Genomic DNA, 23,658 nt, shown 5'->3' on the forward strand with positions numbered 1-23,658 from the left:
CAATGGAAGGCCTAACGTTGATTTGCCTGTATTTGTCAGACCCAGCCTCTTCAACCATGCCAAGTGGTCTGACGCACCAGGGTAACCCTTGGTAGCTACAATGCAATAATAAAGAGTTGTGAGTCAACTTATGCAATATTGATTAAATAGACATTTTCAGTGGGTAGTCTGCCAAGCCATCCAACTGATTTTTCTGAGAGGATGCAGCTGATACTCATCCCAGATCAGTCATGTCGAAACAAACCATTTACCAATCTTCTGCCCAAAAATAAACCATACAAGAGCAGATCATTTGCTTATAATTCAATTTTATTTCATATTTGAATATAAATCTGACAAAATAAAATTGGTAAATGATAGATAAGCATACACCTTTAGAGACAATTTATAAAAGAAAATGCTTTGTTTGCTTTTTTTGGGGGGGGGGGGGGGGTAATCATCTTTCCTCCCATTATAGAGAAGAATTTAGTAAAATACATGTTTTACATAGTCATTTTATAATCTTTGAAAACTATTATATCTTTCCAAGACATTTGATCTGCATTGCTGTTAGTCTTTTGCAACTGGAATTGGTATTCTCTCACACAAAACGCACAACTAAAAAAGTTACAATAAGTGCAGGAATTGGAACAAAAAAGTACATAAATGCCATATCATGTTTTGGCCTTGTCTACTATAAAGAGAAATGTTTACACAGAATAGTTCCAATCCCGTGTAGGTACATTTTCGTCAAAGCTGCCGGTTGAAGTCTAACCTTGATACTAAGTTACAGTATGGTGAAATACATCACAAAATAAGGTTCTTTGAAATCAAATATTTGAAAAAAACTTTGGCTGGTAGAGAATGAGGGGGAAAAAAGCCAACAGAATCAAACTGAGTGAACTTACACTGGAGCTATAGAATGTTTACATCAGAAACTACCAGTATGCTTTCATTTTGTATTTTCTGTGTGGCCTGGCTGTTTTATAACATAGCCAACCCACCAAATTCCAGTGTAGATTCCTATCTTTTTTGGAAAGAAGAATAGGAAATACCAGCTACGCATCTGCTCAGCATCTGCCTTGGAACAACAAGTCCTCACAATCAGAGGTAGCTGACATGAAGAAAACTAAACATTTAAAATCATTTTGTTGGCTGAAACACCATTCAGTGATTGTATTGTACAGTTGAAAATATACCAGACACACAATGGCCCAACAGAAAATACTGGGTTAGTGATAATGTCATAGATCATTAATGTTATAGGGGCCCACCCCCTAAAAAATTCAATTTTTTTAAATTTCAGGAAATACATAGGCATATAAAGTTCTTTATACATTTGCGTAAAGAAATCTGCCAGTGAAGCCCCTGGGCAGTTGTGGCCCATTTCAATTGAAACCCCTTAAACATAGGCCCCAGGGACTTGGCTATTAATGACTTGCATTTGATTTCTCTCTACGGAGACAATCATTGGCCTCAAGGTGGCGCTGGTTAACTACAGAAATACGTTTTCTCCTGGTGACCCTCACCTGGGGCATATTTGGTTGGTAGTCAGTCAAAGTTGAGAGGTTTATTCTGAACCATTTCAACTCATTACACTTAGATGTTTGGCAATGAGAAATAAATAAGGTTATATTGAAAGGGGAACCTGATCCTAGAGCAGCACTCCTACTCAGACTAGAGGTCGACTGATTAAATAGGGCCAATTTCAAGTTTTCATATCAATCGGTATTTATGGACGCCGATTACATTGCATTCCACGAGGAAACTGTGTGGCAGGCTGACCACCTGTTACGCGAGTGCAGAAAGGAGCCAAGGTAAGTTGCTAGCTAGCATTAAACTTATCTTATAAAAAACAACTAGTGATTATGTGAAGATTGATTAACTACACATGGTTGATGATATTACTAGGTGAACTAGCTTGTCCCGCGTTGCATATAATCAATGTGGTGCCTGTTAATTTATCATCGAATCGCAGCCTACTTCGCCAAACGGGGGATGATTTAACAAAAGAGCATTCGCGGAAAAAGCACAATCGTTGCACGAAATGTACCTAACCATAAACATCAATGCCTTTCTTAAAATCAATACACAGAAGTATACATTTTTAAACCTGCATATATTTAGTTAAGAAATTAATGTTAGCAGGCAACATTAACTAGGGAAATTGTGTCACTTCTCTTGTTCATTGCACAGGGTCAGGTTATATGCAACAGTTTGGGCCGCCTGGCTCATTGCGAACTAATTTGCCAGAATTTTACATAATGACATAACATTGAAGGTTGTGCAATTTAACAGCAATATTTAGACTTAGGGTTGCCGCCCGTTGGGTAAAATACGGAACGGTTCTGTATTTCACTGAAAGAATAAACGTTTTGTTTTCGAAATGATAGTTTCTGGATTTGACCATATTAAATTACCAACGGCTCATATTTCTGTGTTTATTATATTATAATTAAGTCAATGATTTGATAGAGCAGTCTGACTGAGCGGTGGTAGGCGGCAGCATGCTCGTAAGCATTCATTCAAAATGTACTGCGTTTTCCAGCAGTTCTTAGCAATGCTTGCTTCACAGCGCTGTTTATGACTTCAAGCCTATCAACTCTTGAGATTAGGCTGGCAATAGTGTCTATTAGAACATCCAATAGTCAAAGGTATATGAAATACAAATGGTATAGAGAGAAATAGTCGACGCGTCTTAATTCCTATAATAACTACAACCTAAAACTTCTTAACTGGGAATATTGAACCACCAGCTCTCTCATGTTCTGAGCAAGGAACTTAAACGTTAGCTTTTTCTTTTTACATGGCACATATTGCACTTTTACTTCTCAAACACTGTTTTTGCATTATTTAAACCAAATTGAGCATGTTTCATTATTTGAGACTAAATAGATTTGATGTATTATATTAAGTTAAATAGAAGTGTTCATTGAGTATTGTTGTAATTGTCATTATTTAAAATATATATTTTTTAAAGTTTAAAAAAACCTTGGTACTGGCTTTTTTTGCACATCCAATAAAATTGGGATCGGGGTTGAAAAATCATAATCGGTCGACCTCTATCTGAGACGCTCTATAAATACATGCCCTGATCTCAAAATGTACAGTATCTCACTCAGCACATTAATAACAGGCTTTGAGAAGTCTCTTACAGAGATTGTATTGCCCACAGTATCCAAATCAGGCTTCCAAGGAACCAGCCTGGAATCCATCCATTTTCTTTCTCTTTCTCCTGCATTGTTGGGAAGGGCCTGTAAGTAAGCATTTCACTGTTAGTCTACACCGGTTGTTCACAAAGCATGTGACATAAAATTTGACTGGAAATAATATATATATATAAATAAATAAAATAATCTCCAAATAAGACAGTTCAATGAGTCATATTTGCACCTTTCAAAATGGATTGTAGCCAGTGGAGGCTTCAGAGGGGAGGATGGCTCATTATGGCTGGAACGGAAGTAATGGAATGGCAAACTCCTGGAAACCATGTTTGATACCATTCCACTCAAGCCATTACCACGAGCCCGTCCACCCCAATTAAGGTGCCACCAACCTGTGATTGTAGCCGATCAGTTGACTTACTTATAATCGTGTACATTACATGTTGTAATGGCGTGTAGTGGCGTGGCGAGAATCTGTCTCCGCACCACGTGCTCTCACCACTGGTGTCCCCCAGGGCTCTGTTCTAGGCCCTCTCCTATTCTCGCTATACACCAAGTCACTTGGCTCTGTCATATCCTCACATGGTCTCTCCTATCATTGCTATGCAGACGACACACAATTAATCTTCTCCTTTCCCCCCTCTGATAACCAGGTGGTGAATCGCATCTCTGCATGTCTGGCAGACATATCAGTGTGGATGACGGATCACCACCTCAAGCTGAACCTCGGCAAGACGGAGCTGCTCTTCCTCCCGGGGAAGGACTGCCCGTTCCATGATCTCGCCATCACGGTTGACAACTCCATTGTGTCCTCCTCCCAGAGTGCTAAGAACCTTGGCGTGATCCTGGACAACACCCTGTCGTTCTCAACTAACATCAAGGCGGTGACCCGTTCCTGTAGGTTCATGCTCTACAACATTCGCAGAGTACGACCCTGCCTCACGCAGGAAGCGGCGCAGGTCCTAATCCAGGCACTTGTCATCTCCCGTCTGGATTACTGCAACTCGCTGTTGGCTGGGCTCCCTGCCTGTGCCATTAAACCCCTACAACTCATCCAGAACGCCGCAGCCCGTCTGGTGTTCAACTTTCCCAGGTTCTCTCACGTCACCCCGCTCCTCCGCTCTCTCCACTGGCTTCCAGTTGAAGCTCGCATCCGCTACAAGACCATGGTGCTTGCCTACGGAGCTGTGAGGGGAACGGCACCTCCGTACCTTCAGGCTCTGATCAGGCCCTACACCCAAACAAGGGCACTGCGTTCATCCACCTCTGGCCTGCTCGCCTCCCTACCTCTGAGGAAGTACAGTTCCCGCTCAGCCCAGTCAAAACTGTTCGCTGCTCTGGCACCCCAATGGTGGAACAAACTCCCTCACGACGCCAGGTCAGCGGAGTCAATCACCACCTTCCGGAGACACCTGAAACCCCACCTCTTTAAGGAATACCTAGGATAGGATAAAGTAATCCTTCTAACCCCCCCCCCCCCCTTAAAAGAGTTAGATGCACTATTGTAAAGTGGTTGTTCCACTGGATATCATAAGGTGAATGCACCAATTTGTAAGTCGCTCTGGATAAGAGCGTCTGCTAAATGACTTAAATGTAAATGTAATGTTGTACTATAGCTAAAACTCCAGATCAGAATTAAGAGCAATGTGTTTAACTATTCATAGAAAGGTCTCAAACACCTCACAAAATGCAGAACACTACTCTGGGATACTTCACTTTGGCAGATGAAAATTGCCATTACCGTACCAAACGAAGATTGAAAACAGTAAGGTGACCTCGTAAAAAAAACACAAGCCATGTAACCAGTAGGTAACAAGTGAGAAATTCAGAGGCAACATGAATAGGCAATATAAAACAAATCAAGCAAAAGTGATTGAGACGCAGAGGTTGCCCCAGTAAAAGAGGGGCAGAAGAGACCAGCAGGGTTGTGTGAGCATTCTGTCAGCTAGATAGATGTACATAGCATTTTATAGGTGTATGAAATGCTATCTAGGGAATAACTAATATAAATCACTAAACAGAGATATAATTTTAAACAATAAGAAATCAAGTCATATCACTTGCCCTTTTGAGGCCGCTATTAGAGGTCTTGGGCAGGTATTGTGCACAAAATGTGTAAATGTTCTTGTCAAATGACATTGCTAATTTCACAAATCCTTCTCCAGTTCATTTATACTTGATTGATCAATAAAAAGGTGTGCGTACAACCTGTTCAACTTGGTCTCAGGGCTAATCGTATTATTCTGTATGTAAATCTGAGACATCAATTATGTTAAGTTACATTATGAATGGAATAGCAGTCGTACAATATGATACAAATTAGAGGACGTATAGTAATATACGTGTTACCCGGTCGTACAATAGCATACGAATTGGAAGACATAACTTATCATACATCTTTGAGGACGTATAGTATTGCACATCTTTATTTGAGACCAGGTTGCTTGTTGCACCATAACAAAGGAGAATTAACATTGGCAGTTAGGGGAACGAATGACAAAGGTTAGGTGGATTTGGTTACGTTTACAATCAGGGTTAGCTAAAATGCTATAGTTGTCCCTAACGTTTCTAAAACATGCAACCTTTGGCTTGCTAGTCTGTCGCGGGTTACGCCCAACCATCCTCTTTAACCAACCTCCCTACTTTAGTTTGTGTCAAGTAACTAAACCATTAGTAGGTATCATACTTCTGGGAGGTGCTCAGAAATACATTTAGTACATTTTGTATTGCTCTGAGGCCAGACTGAACTGTCATGTACATAACGGTATACAATCTATAGTTCCACTTCTCAAACATTCAATATTTTCTATTACGATGCGTTAACATTGGCAGAGTACAGACAAAAGAAAAAAACTCAGTCTGATCAATCCAACGACGCACTCTACTCTCTCATTCAAATTGTAGCGTGCAGAGTTGAATGGCATGAGAGACCGGGCCCCACCACAAGCCATGGCCAGGTAGAGGAAGTCTGTAAAATGTGGCAGAAAAAAACCTAAAAGTTGGCATATAAAATAAACCTTATTTTGTGTCTGTCATCCCAACATGACAAGGATGAACACTGGCAAAAGCCTCAGTGACCGATCTTTAAGAAAGAAGGTATCATGTCAGTGTGCAGAGGCCAGTAGCCATCTTGGAAACAGTCACAGCATCATCACCCCAGATATTTCATCTTTGTGTAAGTGTTCCTTTCTGCTGATGAAGCGAAGGAAATTCGACCGTAGTGGAGAAGCAGATGGCTTATTAAAACACAAAAACCCAATACAGCTATACCGACCCGGTATGTCACTCTTGTGATTTCCAATGTCTTGTCTCCTCCCTCTGGCTGGCCAGTGCCATCATTGACTCCTGCTGCCTGTGTGGTGGTTCCCATCTGCAGCAGTGTGGTGAACTCCTTGACCCCTGCAGAGCTACAACATGGCTATGCTCTCTGGGGTGCAGTTGAGATGGGTGGATGTGCTGCTTCCTCCAGGGGACTTTAGGCCCTTGGCTCCCATGCCCAGCGACATGGCCCCGGCCGTGCCGCCCATCATGACCCCTGAGTGGTGGTGGGTCTGCTGCAGGCCGACCATCATGGTGTCGTTGGTGACCGTGCCAAACTCGTAGGTGAAGGTGCCGTAGAAGACAAGGATGTCCACGGTGAAGACCCACTCGCAGATGGCTGCTGCATGCTGGAGAACAAAGCTCTCGTGGATGAAGAAGATACCACCTGGGGAAAGAGTTAAGGAGACGCAACAGCCCCATCGATGGAGGAAGACAGGCCACATCACCCGCAGAGGGTCCCAAATGGGACGAATCACCCGCAGAGGGGAGGAGGGATTGGTTTGGGGGTTTTATGCCACCTCACACCAAATCGTAAATTGTATGCAGCAGACGACTCTTTTTGGTCTCTAGTATGGGGGATTGGAATGTCTCTTTGTTACAGGGACATTTTGCCACCCAAAAACTCTAACGTCCAAAAGTGAACACTGGGACAATACATTTCAACATCTGAATGTGGGGAATGATGAGATGGAATATGGGAAATGAATGTCTATCATTAAAAGGTACAAAAGTGATATAACGAAAATATTGTAACTTGAAGAGCTTTCACACTGTGTATATCAGGTTTACATCCTTTACATTGTGTAGGAAATAAAATATGAAAATAATATTTTGTTATGATAGGAATGTGACTAGTTTTCTAACGAGATCATAGTTTTTGATGATGTTTTGGCCCATAACTAGCCACGCCCGAGGGAGCGTGTCAGTATGACAAATGCTCCTTTTAACCAAAGTGCATAAAAGATTGAGTTAAGAATTAACATACCAGACTAGGACTCAAGCTGCAGCTAGGTCTCCATTGGGTCACGACCCTGAAAATCAACACGAGTTGAAGACAACGAAGTAGCCTCTAACAATCAATGTTACGGTTGAGTAGCTGTTCTAAGTACTGTATCTAAGAAAGTGAATTTAAGTAGGACCATCCGATTATTCTCTTCAAATCATCGTCGACTACACTGCTCTCATCACATCTCTGGGGATCATCGACACGGCTGATTAGCTGTCCTCAGAAGACCACTCTTCCAGAACGAGTGAAAGTAAACAAACAACTAAGGAGAAGGACATTGTGACCTCTTGTGGACAATTAGAGCCTTACACTTACGAACTAAGGAGAAGGCCCAATCGAACCCTTTTCACAAAGGCCTGGGTCCAACAGAATTACAAGACGAAGGAAGACCTTCAACACGTAAATACATGCATTACTTCTTACCCAAAACGGGTGGCAGTTCGGGGCAAGGTTTTAGGATTACTGTGAGTGTAGTTCCCAAATAAATCCAAGTGTAGTCTCTCCTTAACTCTCCATCTTTTTTAACAAGTGTCATATTGTGTAAGTCCGCTAGGGATCCATTTTCATCGTATTAAGTTTCTAATCAATAACCTATACCATGTGTGTATATCCTGTGTTATCATTTAGTTATCATTTAGTTAGTAAATAATCAAATCAATTTGTGTGGTACGGAATGATCACTAAGACTGGGGTTTGTGCAGTTTCAAGAAGTCTGCGACGTTCAGAATGAGACTAATATGAAGTAATGATTAATAACTTATCAATATAACACAAATTGAGTTTCAGTCGGGAGATGGTGACGTTATAAACAACTTCTTCCGTGGTGCCCCAAATTCCTAACGTGTTAATAGTTACATGATCAATTTAATATTGGGTAACAATTAAAACATAGTTATTTGTCAAATAAACTGTCATCCCATTAATTAAAGTCACGTCACGACACTATGCAGTGCACTACTTTTGTCCAGAGCCCCATTCATCACAGACAGGAACTAGACTACCGCTTACGTGGTTTCACAGACTAGCCATTGCAAGGTTTCAATACAGAAGAGAAATTACACATTAACTGTGCTTGATTTAAAATTACATGACGCTATGGAGACATGATCAGTCACCTTTTATTAAATGGTGTAATCCATCATGACCAATATCTAATAACCTACCCCCCACCCCTCCACCAATCCCAGCGAGTCAGGAAGGATACTAAGGACAAGTGAGACCAGGGCTCCTGCGGCCAGCGCCACACGGACATGTGCCATCCAGTAGTCAAGGGCGGTGATGGCCATCCGGTAGGTGAGAACACACTGCAGGCACACGAAGAGCAGACCCGCAGGGAATGCCACGCCCGCGCCAACGTAGTGCAGAGACTTGGCATGGTCAACCTGCCCAAGGAGGGGGGGGAAACATGTCAATCCATTTTTTTTAAATTGATATTGAAAACATACATTTTTATACACAAGTGAAGCTGCTCCGAATACTCAAATTCCATTGACTGTCCCCCTGAACCCGCCCACAAGACAAACTCAAAAACGTCACTCACAACAAAAGGGAGCTAACAAAGAAAATCACTTTAACAACTAAAACAGAAAGGGATTCAAAATGGGTTCTGAAAGGCACCCATGTGGGTGCACACTGAAAGTTGGCAAAGCCACTAGTAAGGGGTTATAAAAAAGACACCCACTAGGTTTGCCTCCAAAAAGAAAACAGGATAGGGAGTTAAAAGAATATGGAGCCAAATTTCTTATTTAAAAAAAAACTGGAAACACCAAAACTCAGGCTTCTTTCAAAATCACACCTCAGTTTACATGAGGTGTAGCTCTCCCCAACATCTCTCAAGCTCGCCTGGAGCACAGGGCCAGCCACTCCTAAATAGCACCTGGGCCAACACAGGTGAAACACCTTCCCACTAATGGGATAGCAACCAGCACATGTATAACATACTGTGAGACTGATGAGATGACAACATGTGCTAATGAGCTATACGTGCTAAAGTCCAACCTCAAAACATAAAAAACCCAAAGCCTGTAACACCCACACCCCTTGTTTTTAACCAATAGACAACACAGGCAATCAGCAGGAGAATATAGCCACCACTTGATAATTGACAAAACTGTAAGTTGTTCTGGATAAGAGTGTCTGCTAAAGGACCAAAATTAAAAATGGTGGGGTTTAATTGACATCAAGTCATTGGGATAATACAGTCACAAATGGAGAGGGACTGGTAGGATAGATATGGAATCAAGATGTACTGTATGTCTAGAGAAGAATTGGCGTGAATCACCTGGAAGTTTCCCACCATGACCAGTCCTACAGCGTTGGTGCAGCCAGACAACAGGGCGTTGGTGTTAATCCAGCAACCGTGGCTGTGCTCAATCACCTGGGCATAGCGCAGAAGGCACACCATCACCACTGGGGGGAGAGCAAGAGAGATGCGATGAAGAGGAGCACAGACAAAGGCAGCAGAGTGAGTGGTGATAAGACAGAACAGGAAGTAATGGAGAAGGGTCATGGATGATAAAATAGGGGGGGCAATAATGGAGGAAAGGCCACATGCATTATTGATTGAAGACCAGAGGCCATTTCAAGCCCTTCTGCACATACTGCTGACTAGTGGCATACACCGATTTGCTATGTAAATCCATCTAGACAAGATCAGTTAGGCCTATATAGGAAATTCTTTTAAATATTTGTTTTGATAAAAGTTGACATTATACCTGTGAACTCAGCACCCATTTGCTGTGTCATGGTGATAATGACTACAGTACTAAAAAGGAGATTATGTGAGGTGATATATTTCTTAACACCAATGACAAAAAAAACAAAATGATAGAATGTATATTTATAGGTATTTAATCACCACCGTCAGATCATTATCACCATGACACAGCAAAACAATTCTGCACTGTTGCACAAACAACCAACCTTTCGAATGAGCCAATGATCATATTTGGGCGATATTCCTACTGAGATAATGTTTTTATTACGCCCACCCAGCAGATTGTCGACCAATCGCGTTTATGTTGTCATGCTGCGTCACGTGGTTGCTAAGCTAATCATCATGCAATCCCTTCTCAAAGTCAGTGTATATGTCGAAAACCTGCCTATTTTCCTTGAAAGTACGTAATGTCACGATTCTAAAGCTATATGATACTACAGATGGCAAGTCATTTTTTCTAGGGGGTAGATCAACTTTAATATTGATGTAAACTATAATCTATCTGCAATGTAATTGTCTGCATCATTTAAAATCCCCCATACACAGCACCAGTTTGGACACACTCATTCAAGGGTTTCTCTATTTATTTTTTACATTGTAGAATAATAGTTTAGATGCCAAAGATATGACACACATATTGAAAGTGTTAAACAAATCAAAATATATTTGAGATTCTTCAAAGTAGTCCCCCTATGCCTTGATGACAGCTTTGCACACTCTTGGCATTCTCTCAACCAGCTTCATGAGGTAGTCACCTGGAATGCATTTCAATTAACAGGTGTGCCTTGGAAAGCAATTCCACAAATTAACAAATAGGGCTAAGACCAGGTTCATATTATAGCAAGAACAGCTCAAATAAGCAAAGAGAAGAATCAACAGTCCATTACTTAAAGGCATGAAGATCAGTCAATTAGGAAAATTAAGAACTTTGAAAGTTTCTTCAAGTGCAGTAGCAAAAACCCTCAGGCGCTATGATGAAACTGGCTCTCATGAGGACCATTACAGGAGAGGAAGACCGAGAGTTACATCTGCTGCAGAGGATACATTCCTTAGAGTTACCAGCTTCAGAAATTGCAGCCCAAATAAATGCTTCAGAGTTCAAGTAACAGACATCAACTGTTCAGAGGAGACTGCGTGAATCAGGCCTTCATGGTTTAATTGCTGCAAAGAAACCACTACTAAAGGACACCAATAAGAAGACTTACTTGGGCCAAGAAACATGAGAAATGGACATTAGACTGGTGGAAATCTGTCCTTTGGTCCGTTGAGTCCAAATTTGAGGTTTTTAGTTCCAACCGCCGTGTCTTTGAAACGCAGAGTAGGTGACTGGATGATCTCCGCATGTGTGGTTCCCACCGTGAAGCATGGAGGTTTGAGGTGTGGGGATGTTTTGCCAGTGACACTATCTGTGATTTATTTAAAATTCAAGGCACACTTAACCAGCATGGCTACCACAGCATTCTGCAGCGATACACCATCCCATCTGATTTGTACTTAGTGGGACTATCATTTGTTTTTCAACAGGACAATGACCCAACACATCCAGGTTGTGTAAAGGCTATTTGACCAAGAAGGAGAGTGATGGAGTGCTGCATCAGATAACCTAGCCTCCACAAAAATCACCCAACCTCAACCGAAATGAGATGTTTTGGGATGAGTTGGACCGCAGAGTGAAGGAAAAGCAGCCAACAAGTGCTCAGCATATGTAAGTACCCTTCAAGACAGTTGGAAAAGCATTCCAGGTGAAGCTGGTTGAGAGAAGGCGAAGTGCTATTTTGAAGAATCTCAAATATATTTTGATTTGTTTAACACTTTTTTGGTTACTACCTGATTCCATGTGTTATTTCATAGTTTATATGTCTTCACTATTATTCTACAACGCAGAAAATAGTAAAAAGAGAAAAACCCTTGAATGAGTAGGTGTCCCAAATTTTGACTGGTACTGTATATACACACTTTTTTTGTTATATAATTTTCCTTTATTTTCTCCTAACCCTACCACCTCTCCCCTAATTGGAGTAAACTAATGGACAACAACACTTAGGCTTCTACATACATTTTATGGACAATATATTGTACAAAAGTCATCTTTTGTTTTTAATCCCATCCTTCAGCTACCCTCAAATCTAATCTCTGAAGACCATCCAGATGGCAAGTTAATTATCTCACATCTGAGAAAAGATTTGTAATGTTGTACTTCTTGTTGCTGAAATTCGTGCTAATGTTGGGTTTTTGAGCTAGCGCCCATTGACATAGCATGGGCAAAGTTTCCCCCATCTCCTCAAAAGTATATCTGCCGTTCCGAATGTTAGACTCCACTCTGAGGCACATCAATCTGCAGGTTGAACATGGTGAGATTGTAGACTCCTAAATTGATAGCGGTAAAGTCACACATACTGCACTAACTATCTACGTTACATGCTGATAATGTCTTTTGTTTTATTGCGTGAAGCTACGTTAGCTACCTAGCCAGCCAGCCCATAGAGCAACCATTGCATTGTGGATTTTGTAGTACACTTGAGCTGCTACAGATTCACAACAATTTTACTACCAATCTTATTATAACGGCAAAATGAAACATGTTCGCCAATTTTTTGTTTGTTATTTCACACTGTAAATTAAAGGAATGAGTGGTTTGGGGTGGATTTTTCCTTTGACCTCCAATATGTCACTGATGAGTGATACAAAGGGCACAGTTTATTGTCAGTGTGAGTGATGACAGAAGAGGGCTGCATCCCAAATGACACCCTATTAATCCCTACATAGCTCTCTGTTCAAAAGTAGTGCACTATGGGCCCAGGTCAAAAATAGTACACTAAAATGGTGAAAAGTTTGCCATTTGGGATGGAGAAGATGCTCTTCTTACCCATGAAGCCTCCGACGTTCCCGATCAGACTGAACAGACAGCTCTCAGGGGGGAAGGAGCCACATTTACTGTACGAGACCAGAGGGAGGAAACAACATGTCACTCAAAACGCATAAGGAATCCACTCACAAGTTGACTGCCTATATTATGACCATGATTCAAATGTCATGCATGCCTTTTCCTAACAAGGTTGTTACTATTTCACCATTTCTCTTCTGGTATGGTTACAAGACTGTAGGTGAATGTATTATTAGAGAGTGAGAGAGAGGGAGGAAGAGCGAGAGAGACCCTTATTGACAAACAAAAGCAGTCTTCTCATGCTTGGTTGATTTCAAAAAAAGCGTTGGACACAATTTGGCATGAGGGTCTGCTATACAAGTTGATGGAAAGCAGTGTTGGGGGAAAACATGGCATTATAACATCCATGTACACAAACAAGTATGCAGTTAAAATTAGCAATAAACATCTCTTCAGGGCCAGGGGGTGAGACAGGGATGCAGCTTGAGCCCCACCCTCTTACACTGAGTGTACAAAACATTAGGAACACCTACCTAACATTGAGTTGCACCCCCTTTTGCCCTTAGAACAGCCTCAATTCATCGGGCATGGACTACAAGGTGTCGAAAGTGTTCCATAGGGATACTGGCCCATGTTGACTCCATTGCTTCCTACAGTTTTGTCAAGTTGCCTGTATGTCCTTAGTGTGGTGGACCATTCTTGATACACATGGGAAACTATTGAGCGTGACAGAACCCCAGCAGCGTTGCAGTTCTTGACACAAACCAGTGCACTTGGCACCTACTACCATACCTCATTCAAAAGGCACTTAAATCATGTCTTGCCCAGTCACCTTCTAAATGGCGCACATACACAATCCATGTCTCAATACACAAAAAGCTTTATTTAACCCATCTCCTCCCATTCATCTACACCAGTGGAGGCTCCTCACAGGAGGAAGGGGAGGACCATCCTCCTCAGTGAATTTCAGAAACATTTTAGTGATTTATTTTTAACTAAATATATAGTCACGTCACCAAATAATTCATTAAAAACACACTGTTTCGCAATGTACGTCTTCATAACCTCAACAGCACTCTGTAGGGTAGCACCATGGCGTAGCCGGAGGATAGCTAGTTTCCATCCTCTGGGTACATTGACTTACAGTTGAAGTCGGAAGTTTACATACACCTTAGCCAAATACATTTAAACTCACAATTCCTGACATTTAATCCAAGTAAAAATTCCCTGTTTTAGGTCAGTTAAGATCACCACTTTATTTTAAGAATGTGAAATGTCAGTATAATAGTAGAGAGAATGATTTATTTCAGGTTGTACTTCTTTCATCACATTCCCAGTGGGCCAGAAATGTACATACTCAATTAGTATTTGATAGCATTGCCTTTAAATTGTTGAACTTGGGTCAAACGTGTCAGGTAGCCTTCCACAAGCTTCCCACAATAAGTTGGGTGAATTTTGGCCCATTCCTCCTGACAGAGCTGGTGTAACTGAGTCAGGTTTGTAGGCCTCCTTGCTCACACACGCTTTTTCAGTTCTGCCCACACATTTTTTATGGGATTGAGGTCAGGGCTTTGTGATGGCCACTCCAATACCTTAACCTTGTTGTCCTTAAGCCATTTTGACACAACTTTGGAAGTATGCTTGGGGTCATTGTCCATTTGGAAGACACATTTGCGACCAAGCTTTAACTTCCTGACTGATGTCTTGAGATGTTGCTTCAATATATCCACAATTTTCCTCCCTCATGATGCCACTTATTTTGTGAAGTGCACCAGTCCCTCCTGCAGCGAAGCACCCCCACAACATGATGCTGCCACCCCCGTGCTTCACGGTTGGGATGGTGTTCTTCGGCTTGCAAGCCTGCCCATTTTCCTCCAAACATAACAATGGTCATTATGGCCAAACAGTTCTATTTTTGTTTCATCAGACCAGAGGACATTTCTCTAAAAAGTACAATCTTTGTCCTCATGTAGAGTTGCAAACCGTAGTCTGGCTTTTTATGGCGGTTTTGGAGCAGTGGCTTCTTACATTTATTCTTCCTTGCTCTGCTGCATTTCAGGTTATGTCGATATAGGACTCGTTTTACTGTGGATATAGATATTTTTGTACCTCCAGCATCTTCACAAGGTCCTTTGCTGTTGTTCTGGGATTGATTTGCACTTCTCGCACCAAAGTACGTTCATCTCTAGGAGACAGAACGCGTCTCCTTCCTGAGCAGGATGACGGCTGCGTGGTCCCATGGTGTTTGTACTTGCGTACTATTGTTTGTACAGATGAACGTGGTACCTTCAGGCGTTTGGAAATTGCCTGATTTCTTTTCATTTTCCCATGATGTCAAGCAAAGAGGCACTGAGTTTGAAGGTAGGCCTTGAAATACATCCACAGGTACACCTCCAATTGACTCAAATGATGTCAATTAGCCTATCAGAAGCTTCTAAAGCCATGACATCATTTTCTGGAATTTTCCAAGCTGTTTAAAGGCACAGTCAACTTAGTGAATGTAAACTTCTGACCCACTGGAATTGTGAATTATAAGTGAAATAATCTGTCTGTAAACAATTGTTGGAAAAATTACTTGTGTCATGCACAAAGTAGATGTCCTAACAGACTTGCCAAAACTATAGTTTGTTAACAAGAAATTTGTGGAGTGGTTGAAAAACGAGTTTTAATGACTCCAACCTAAGTGCATGTAAACTTCCGACTTCAATTGTAAATACAAAACCTAGGAAGCTCATGGTTCTCACTCCCTTCCACAGTAATTATGACAACTTCCGGAGGATGTCTTTGAACCTATCAGAGATCTTGAAGCATAAAATGACGTCCACCCAAATCAAAAGATCAGAGAATGAATGTAGTACTGAAAGTCTAAGCTGAAGCTATCTAGCACTGCAATGCATGTTGACTCAAAGAGAAAGACAATAGTTGAACAAAGTAACAAAACTGGGATAAACTTATCTGAATTTGTCCAATAGAAACTCTCGTTTGCAACTTTTGGACTAATGATTACACCCTAGATCAGCTAGATGCAGCCAAGAGTGTGCAAGACGGTATTGAAAGTTTCACTGTGTCACCTTGATTACTCAAATTTCTCTCTCAACCTGTGCACAGACGTTGTAAACTTTTCATTGGCTATGTTGCAGCAACCTCTTGATGGGTATAGGGAAAATTCAAGTATCATGTAGTAGCCTAAACCTATCGATGTCATATTGAGCTCGGTGAATGGAATGAGTCATCCAATATGCTGTTAAAGAAATTAGGCATTAATACATTTTTGAAAATGTAATTACAATAAAACAGTATTACCTTATTTACATAAGTATTCAGACCCTTTGATAGGAGACTCGAAATTGAGCTCTGGTGCATCCTGTTCACATTGATCATCCTTGAGATGTTTCAAGAACTTGGAGTCCACCTGTGCTAAATTCAATTGATTGGACATGATTTGGATAGGCACACACCTGTCTCTATAAAAAGGTCCCACAATTGACAGTGTATGTCAGAACAAAAACCAAGCCATGAGGTCAAAGGAATTGTCCATAGAGCTAAGAGACAGGATTGTGTGAGGCACAAATCTGGGGAAGGGTACCATATTTTTTTTGAAGCATTGAAGTTCCAAGAACAAAGTGGCCCCCATTATTAAATGGATAAGTTTGAAACCACCAAGACTCTTCCTAGAGCTGGCCGCTCAGCCAAACTGAGCAATCAGGGGAGAAAGGCCTTGGGGAGGTGACCAAGAACCCGATGGTCACTCTGACAGAGCTCCAGAGTTCCTCTGTGGAGAAGGGAGAACCTTCCAGAAGGACAACTATGCAGCACTCCACTAATCAGGATTTTATGGTAGAGCGGCCAGACTGAAGCCACTCCTCAGTAAAAGGCATATGACAGCCCGCTTGGAGTTTGCCAAAAGGAACCTAAAGACTCTCAGACCATGAGAAACAAGATTCTCTAGTCTGATGAAACCAAGATTGAACTCTTTGGCCTGAATGCCAAGCATCACGTCTGGAAGAAACCTGACACCATCCCTACGGTGAAGCATGGTGATGGCAGCATCATGCCGTGGGGATGTTTTTCAGCGGCAGGGACTGGAAGACTAGTCAGGATCGAGGGAAAGTTGAATGGAGCAAAGTACAGAGAGATCCTTGATGAAAACCTGCTCCAGAGTGCTCAGGACCTCAGACTGGGGCAAAGGTTCACCTTTCAACAGGACAACGACCCTAAGCACACAGCCAAGACAATGCAGGAGTGGCTTCAGGACAAGTCTCTGAATGTCCTTGAGAGGCCCAGACAGAACATCTCTGGAGAGACCTGAAAACAGCTGTGCAGCGACACTCCCATCCAACCTGACAGAGCTTGAGAGGACCTGCAGAGAAGAATGGGAGAAACTCCAAATACAATTGTGCCAAGCTTGTAGTGTCATACCCAAGAAGACTCAAGGCTGTAATCGCTGCCAAAGGTGCTTCAACAAAGTACTGAGTAAAGGGTCTGAATACATCTGTGATATTTTTTATTTAATACATTTGCAAATATATCTTAGAACCAGTTTTTGCTTCCTCATTATGGGGTACTGTGTGTAGATTGAGGAGAAAACAATTTAATCAATTTTAGAATAAGACTAACGTAACAAAATGTGGAAAAAGGCCAATGGGTCTAAATACTTTCCGAATGCACTGTATATCAATGAATTGTCGAGAACACTAGACCAGTCTGCAGCCTTACCCTACTGGACTCGAAAATCAAATGTCTGTTTGCAGAATATCTGGTGCGTCGGTCCCCAACCAAGAAGGGCCTACAGCAGCACCTAAGCTTCTGCACAGATTCTGGCCCTGACAGTAAATCTCAGGAAGACAAAAATAATGATGTACCAAAAAAGGTCTAGTAGCCAGGACAACAATTTTCAGTGGTATTGTTAACAAGCACACCCACATAAAAAAGAAAACCGGTTCAGCCCCTGGTTTGACCGTGATCTTGCAGAGTTACTCCACCACAAGAATTGCATTTGGCGAAAGGCTTGGCATACGCATACTCAGGCTGACTGGCTCTCGTTCAGGCAAATGAGTAATAAGTGCACTCAGGCTATCCGGAAGGCAAAAGTTGGTGACTTAAAAGGAGAAGTTCTCCCTCTCTGTGGGTCTAACCCCAAGAGGTTCTGGTAAACGGTTAAAGATCTGGAGAATAAGCCCTCACAGCTGCCCATGTCCCTTAATGTTGATGTGGTTGTTACTGACAAGAAGCACATGGCTGAACTCCTTAAATCACCACTTCATTAAGTCAGGATTCCTATTTGACTCAGCCATGCCTCCTTGCCCGTCCAACACTTCCTCATCTCCCGCTTCTCCCTCTTTTTCCCCTGTTCCGCTACAAAGTTTCATCCTTTATTTAAAAATGGGGAGATCAAGCTGATCCTAACTGTTATAGGCTTATTTCTATTTTGCCCTGTTTATCTGACTGGCTTTCTTGATGTCTATAGTATTCTCTCTGGTATGCAATCTAGTTTCCGCTCAGGTTATGGATGTGTCACTGCAACCTTAAAGGTCCTCAATGATGAAACCATTGCCCTTGATTCTAAGCAATGTTGTGCTGCTATTTTTATTGACTTGGCCAAAGCTTTTGATGTCTCTGAGGGGTCTTTGGCCTGGTTTGCTAACTACTGCTCTCAAAAAGTGCAGTGCATAAACTCAGAACATCTGCTGTCTCAGCCACTGCCTGTCACCAAGGGTGTACCCCAAGGCTCAATCCTAGGCCCCACGCTCTTCTCAATTTACATCAACAACATAGCTCAGGCAGTAGGAAGCTCTCATCCATTTATATGCAGATGATACAGTCTTATACTCATCTGGCCCCTCCCCGGATTATGTGTTAAATTCTCTACGACAAAGCTTTTAGTGTCCAACAAGCTTTCTCTGCCCTTAACACATCCAAAACAAAGGTCATGTGGTTTGGTAAGAAGAATGTCCCTCTTCCCACAGGTGTTATTACTACCGCTGAGGGTTTAGAACTTGAGATAGTCACCTCATACAAGTACTTGGGAGTATGGCTAGACGGTACACTGTCCTTCTCTCAGCACATATTAAAGCTGCAGGCTAAAGTTAAATCTAGACTTGGTTTCCTCTATCGTAACTGCTCCTTTTTCACCCCAGCTGTCAAACTAACCCTGATAAAAATGACCATCCTACCCATACTAGAATACTGGGACGTAATGTATAGATCGGCAGGTAAGGGTGCTCTCGAGCGGCTAGATGTTCTTTACCTTTAGGCCATCTGATTTGCCACCAATGCTCCTTATAGGACACATCACTGCACTCTATATGCCCTCTATGGTTGTGAGGTCTGTGGTCCACTAACCAACCAATAATTCACAAAATGGCACAAACACCCAATTGAGACTATAATTTTGTAGAATTCTGCATGTAATTTGTGTACAACACAAGCAATGTATACAGAGCAGAATTAGGACTTCGCCCACTAGTAACAAAATCCAGAAAATATATATCTTAAATTCTACAACCATCTAAAAGGAAGCGATGCTCACACATCCTATGACAAAATCATCACCTACAGAGAGATGAACCTAGAGAAGAGTCCCCTCAGCCAGCTGGTTCTGGGGCTCTGTTCAAAAACACAAACAGACCCCACAAAGATCCAGGACAGCAACACAATTACACCCAACCAAATTATAAGAACGCAAAAAGAAAACTATGACATACTAGAAAGAAACAAAAAAAAAAAAGAGCAAACTAATGCCATTTGGCTGTAAACAGAATACCTGACCACTGACTGACAAAATAAAAATAAAATGATTGACTATGTACAGACTCAGTGAGCATAGCCTTGCTATTGAGAGCCATAGCCCGTCTTCTCTACAGAGCCATGTTTGCCTCTGTGCCCACAAAATGAGGTGGACACTGAGCTGCACTTCCTAACCTCCTACCAAATGCATGACCACATTAGAGATACATATTTCCCAGAGACCCAAATAAAACATTGATCAACTCCCATACCGGTTACATAATGACCAAACCAGCGCCGTGCGTGTGCTTGTTGAGTTTGTCTATCCCCACTTAGGACACGCAGGTTGAAATATCAAAATTAACTCTGAACCAACTATAATAATTTGGGGACAGGTCAAAAAACACATTAAACATTCATGGACATTTAGCTAGCTAGCTTGCTGTTGCTAATTTGTCCTGGGATAAAAAAATTAGCTAGTTATTTTACCTGAAATGTACCGTCTTTTTTTTTTTTGCTTGATCATTGTAGAATATCGGCCCATTTAGAGTTACAACATCGTGTGTTCTATACTCTGACAATTAATCCACAGATTAAAAGGGGAAACCTAGTTAGTTTAGGTTGGCAACCACCTTTAAGATGCACTACTGCAACCAACCCGACTGGAGTGTGGACCTCGTTCATCTTTCAATCACCCACATGTATATGCTCCTAAAAACCAATGAGGAGATGGGAGATGCAGGTCTTGCAGTGCGTCAAGTGTCTATTTTAGCGCCTAGCTACGCTAACACTCATTGATGCGCACAAGCAGTTTTGATGAGATGACTGAACACGTGTACATTATTTTGCAATGCTCACGCACAAAACGCAGCAGGTGTGGTCAGCATGAAAGGTGAGAGAGAGAGCAAGCGAACGAAGGAATGTGAGACCTGATGAGAGGGATGTCCTGTATGGTGCAGCACGTCTTAGGGAAGCCTGGCCTGGCCATCTCCTCTGTACATGTCACATTGTAGGACCTGCACACAAGACACACAATTTTGGGAGGGAATTAGCCCTTTTTTGTTGTCAAGCAGATGATATACTGTAGTATCAAGTCAATGTAGGCTATAAATCCAAAGACAAAACTGTGTCTTCTTTACTCCCACAAAGTTTTATATGAAACTCACTGATGGGTCACTCACCAGTTCTCCACAGGACAAACGTGATGATTCATCACAGCCATGGCGTAGCTGTGGGGGAAAACAAACAGATCAATGACTTAAAATCACAACATTATGGACTGGATTCCTGGACATATATTAAGCCTAGTCCTGCACTAAAAATGTAGATTCTCCATTAAGCATGCTTTTTTAAATCCAGGACTGGGCTTAATCTGTGTTCTTAAATTGGTGTCCTTAATCGGTGTCCAAGAAACCAGTTATCAATGTTTCTCTGTCAATCACTTTGTAGTACACCCTTAGTAAGGAAGACAAATGTAACTGGAGCCTAGTATTTGAGAACTCACACTATCCATATTCCTGTGATGGAGAAGGCAGAGAGGCTGACAGGCAAGACGATCCAGGCAGTCATTGGACTGGCAGTGTGCGATCTTTGTTCAAAGCATGAGGGAGAGGAGGGCTTCAGGCTGGACAAGGCAGACAATGAGGGGACAAGGTGGGGACACTAACAGGTAGGGAGGACAGACACGGGGGGGGGGGGGGGCATGAGAGGAGGACAGGGGGATGGCACACTGCTTGTGTTATGCCGCTCGATGCCTGCAACCAGCAGCTGTCTTTACCACAGAGCAGGGAGTGAGACAGTTGAACAAAAGGCCAAATGTGAGCAGAGGAGAAAAGAGGGGCAGGGGAGAAAGAACAATTAGGCATAGTATTTGTAGTTTATTTTTCAGTAGGGTGACTTCACTTTCTTTAGTTGCCTGAAAAAAAATGTCAGACATTAGGAATTCTAAAATCAGGTATCCAGGGTCTAGGAAAATCACACCACAATAACATTTAACAGTTTATTAATTTAGCAGACACTCTTATTCAGAGCGACTTACAGGAGCAATTAAGGTTAAGTGCCTTGCTCAAGAACACATCAACAGATTTTTCACCTAGTCGGCTCAGGGATTCACACCAGCGACCTTTCGATTACTGGCCCTGCCATTGTTGTTTCCTGATACATTTACACAGGGAAGAGATAATGGAGAGGTTCATGACAGAATATTTCCTGTCTAGGCTTGATCAATTTCCCCATTTAGCTGGTTATCGCTTCTCAAGTCTCACAATTATCAACCCCCACTGTTACTGAAGCATCGGACTTGGCTAGGGCAGGGGTCCCTCTCTATCGTGCTAGGCTAATTAATTTGAGGTCCAACTGCAGCAAGCAACAATTATTGGGTTATCTAGATGACTGATGTTGAAATTGAGTAGTTATGATCCATTGTTGCACTGTGGCTGGCATGGATGATCAGATTATCATTGTCAGAACACCGGCTGTTAGCCAGCTATCAAGCCAACGTTAGCTAACCACTAGCTAGCTAGCTAGCTAATTAAAGCTAGTCTCAAATGGTTGGCAGTACACCCTGCAAGTGTGACAGGTAAACTAGCCAGCTACAGTAGGATCAAATGCATTACCTAGCTACCAACAGTAGTTAATGTATTTGATCCTATTAACGTTACATCGTTCCTCCTAGTTAGCTAACGACATAACGTCTTTTTTCGCTAACCAACGTTGGTCCATACGCAAACGAACGTAAGCTAACTAGTCAACACTGCTACTAACTAACAAGTTAAAGCGGGGGTTGCGTGGCAGTAACGTTGGGTAAAGTGTGTTCACTGACAGACAGCTGGTTTATGCTGGCTAAATAATTATTCTCCCCTTTCTCCAAAGCAAGTAGCTAACTTAGCTGGCGGGCTGGACAACTGAACAAAATAGAGGGGTTAGCGGTGCCTGACTGGCTAATTTTGATCTGCATACAAGTTAAACGTCCACAACAGTAGCACATATATTGAAACCCACTATGTACATACCCCAGATCCCGCTATTCCCACCACGAACCTCAACATTGGTTTCCCTTTAAAACGGACCCCTCCACTCAAATCGTGCGTGCCACTCTTCTGCCTCTTCTTCCTCTGTGGGTTTTATGGCGGACTACTACCTCAAAAGTTGTATTGCCGCCACCAACTGGACGGGTTGAAACCAAAACAAGGTAAAAAAGAAAATCCATACGTGATTGTGAAACTAACTTAATTCACCAAAATAAAAATAGTACATTGACAAAACAAAACTCCTACTTCTTCCTTCTTTCAATTCTCAATATCTACCTTCTCAGGCTCTAGGACCTGAGGGTGGTACAGCTTGTGACAATATTCCATGTAATACCTTTGCTGAGAAATCTTTCAGCCCCAGGAACCACTCCACAACTTCCACAATGATTTCTATCTTCCTGGACCTTCTCTCCACCTTGGCAGTGCCATTTATCACTCTAGCTATAAAGGTCAAAACTCCACCTTCCTAACCTTTAAAATGTCAGGATCCTGCAGCCTGCAGTTAAGGCCTATCAAATCAATTCAAATCCATTTTTATTGTTCACATACACATGGTTAGCAGATATTATTGCGAGTGTAGCAAAATGCTTACGCTTCTAGAGCCGACAGCGAAGCAGTATCTAACAGGTAATATCTAACAATTCCACAACAAACCTAATATCTAACAAATTCCACAACAAAACCTAATACACACAATCTAGTAAAGGAATGGGATAAGAATATATAAGTATAAAATATATGGATGAGCAGTGACAGAGCGGCTAAGATGCAATAGATAGTAAAGAATAGATTGTGAAGGATGCAGTATACATTAAATACAAAGTAGATGAGTA

The 23,658-nt window shown here is 41.9% G+C and overlaps 1 protein-coding gene across 5 annotated transcripts; it reads right to left on the minus strand.

Moving 5' to 3' along the window:
- Nucleotides 1-5,553: 5,553 nt before the first annotated feature.
- Nucleotides 5,554-22,961, minus strand: LOC139545165 (transmembrane protein 150A-like). Of its 5 annotated transcripts, XM_071352630.1 has the most exons (9): nucleotides 22,808-22,855; nucleotides 21,835-21,950; nucleotides 21,301-21,567; nucleotides 20,978-21,025; nucleotides 20,726-20,812; nucleotides 13,053-13,120; nucleotides 9,752-9,879; nucleotides 8,675-8,852; nucleotides 5,554-6,849 (listed from the first exon to the last, which is right to left on the minus strand). In XM_071352630.1, the coding sequence occupies exons 3-9, from the start codon at nucleotides 21,363-21,365 to the stop codon at nucleotides 6,551-6,553; spliced, it is 873 nt and encodes a 290-aa protein (XP_071208731.1). In that variant the 5' UTR covers nucleotides 21,366-21,567; nucleotides 21,835-21,950; nucleotides 22,808-22,855; the 3' UTR covers nucleotides 5,554-6,550. The 5 variants fall into 5 exon arrangements, with proteins under 5 accessions (XP_071208731.1, XP_071208729.1, XP_071208732.1 ...); XM_071352628.1 differs by lacking the exon at nucleotides 21,835-21,950 and having other exon boundaries at nucleotides 22,836-22,961; XM_071352631.1 differs by lacking the exon at nucleotides 21,835-21,950 and having other exon boundaries at nucleotides 21,301-21,563; nucleotides 22,836-22,954.
- Between the last annotated feature and the right edge of the window lie 697 nt (nucleotides 22,962-23,658).

Source organism: Salvelinus alpinus, chromosome 19 (assembly GCF_045679555.1).
Source record: "Salvelinus alpinus chromosome 19, SLU_Salpinus.1, whole genome shotgun sequence".
NCBI lineage: Eukaryota > Metazoa > Chordata > Actinopteri > Salmoniformes > Salmonidae > Salvelinus > Salvelinus alpinus.

What these genes read in the sequence shown, in the direction of transcription:
- LOC139545165 (XM_071352628.1), bottom strand. Translation starts at nt 21,365, where the DNA reads ATGACTGCCTGGATCGTCTTGCCTGTCAGCCTCTCTGCCTTCTCCATC. An exon ending in GTTTGTCCTGTGGAGAACTG is followed by an intron (nt 20,813 to 20,977) that starts GTGAGTGACCCA and finishes TCTTGTGTGCAG; the next exon opens with GTCCTACAATGTGACATGTA. An exon ending in CAGGACATCCCTCTCATCAG is followed by an intron (nt 13,121 to 20,725) that starts GTCTCACATTCC and finishes GGTCTCGTACAG; the next exon opens with TAAATGTGGCTCCTTCCCCC.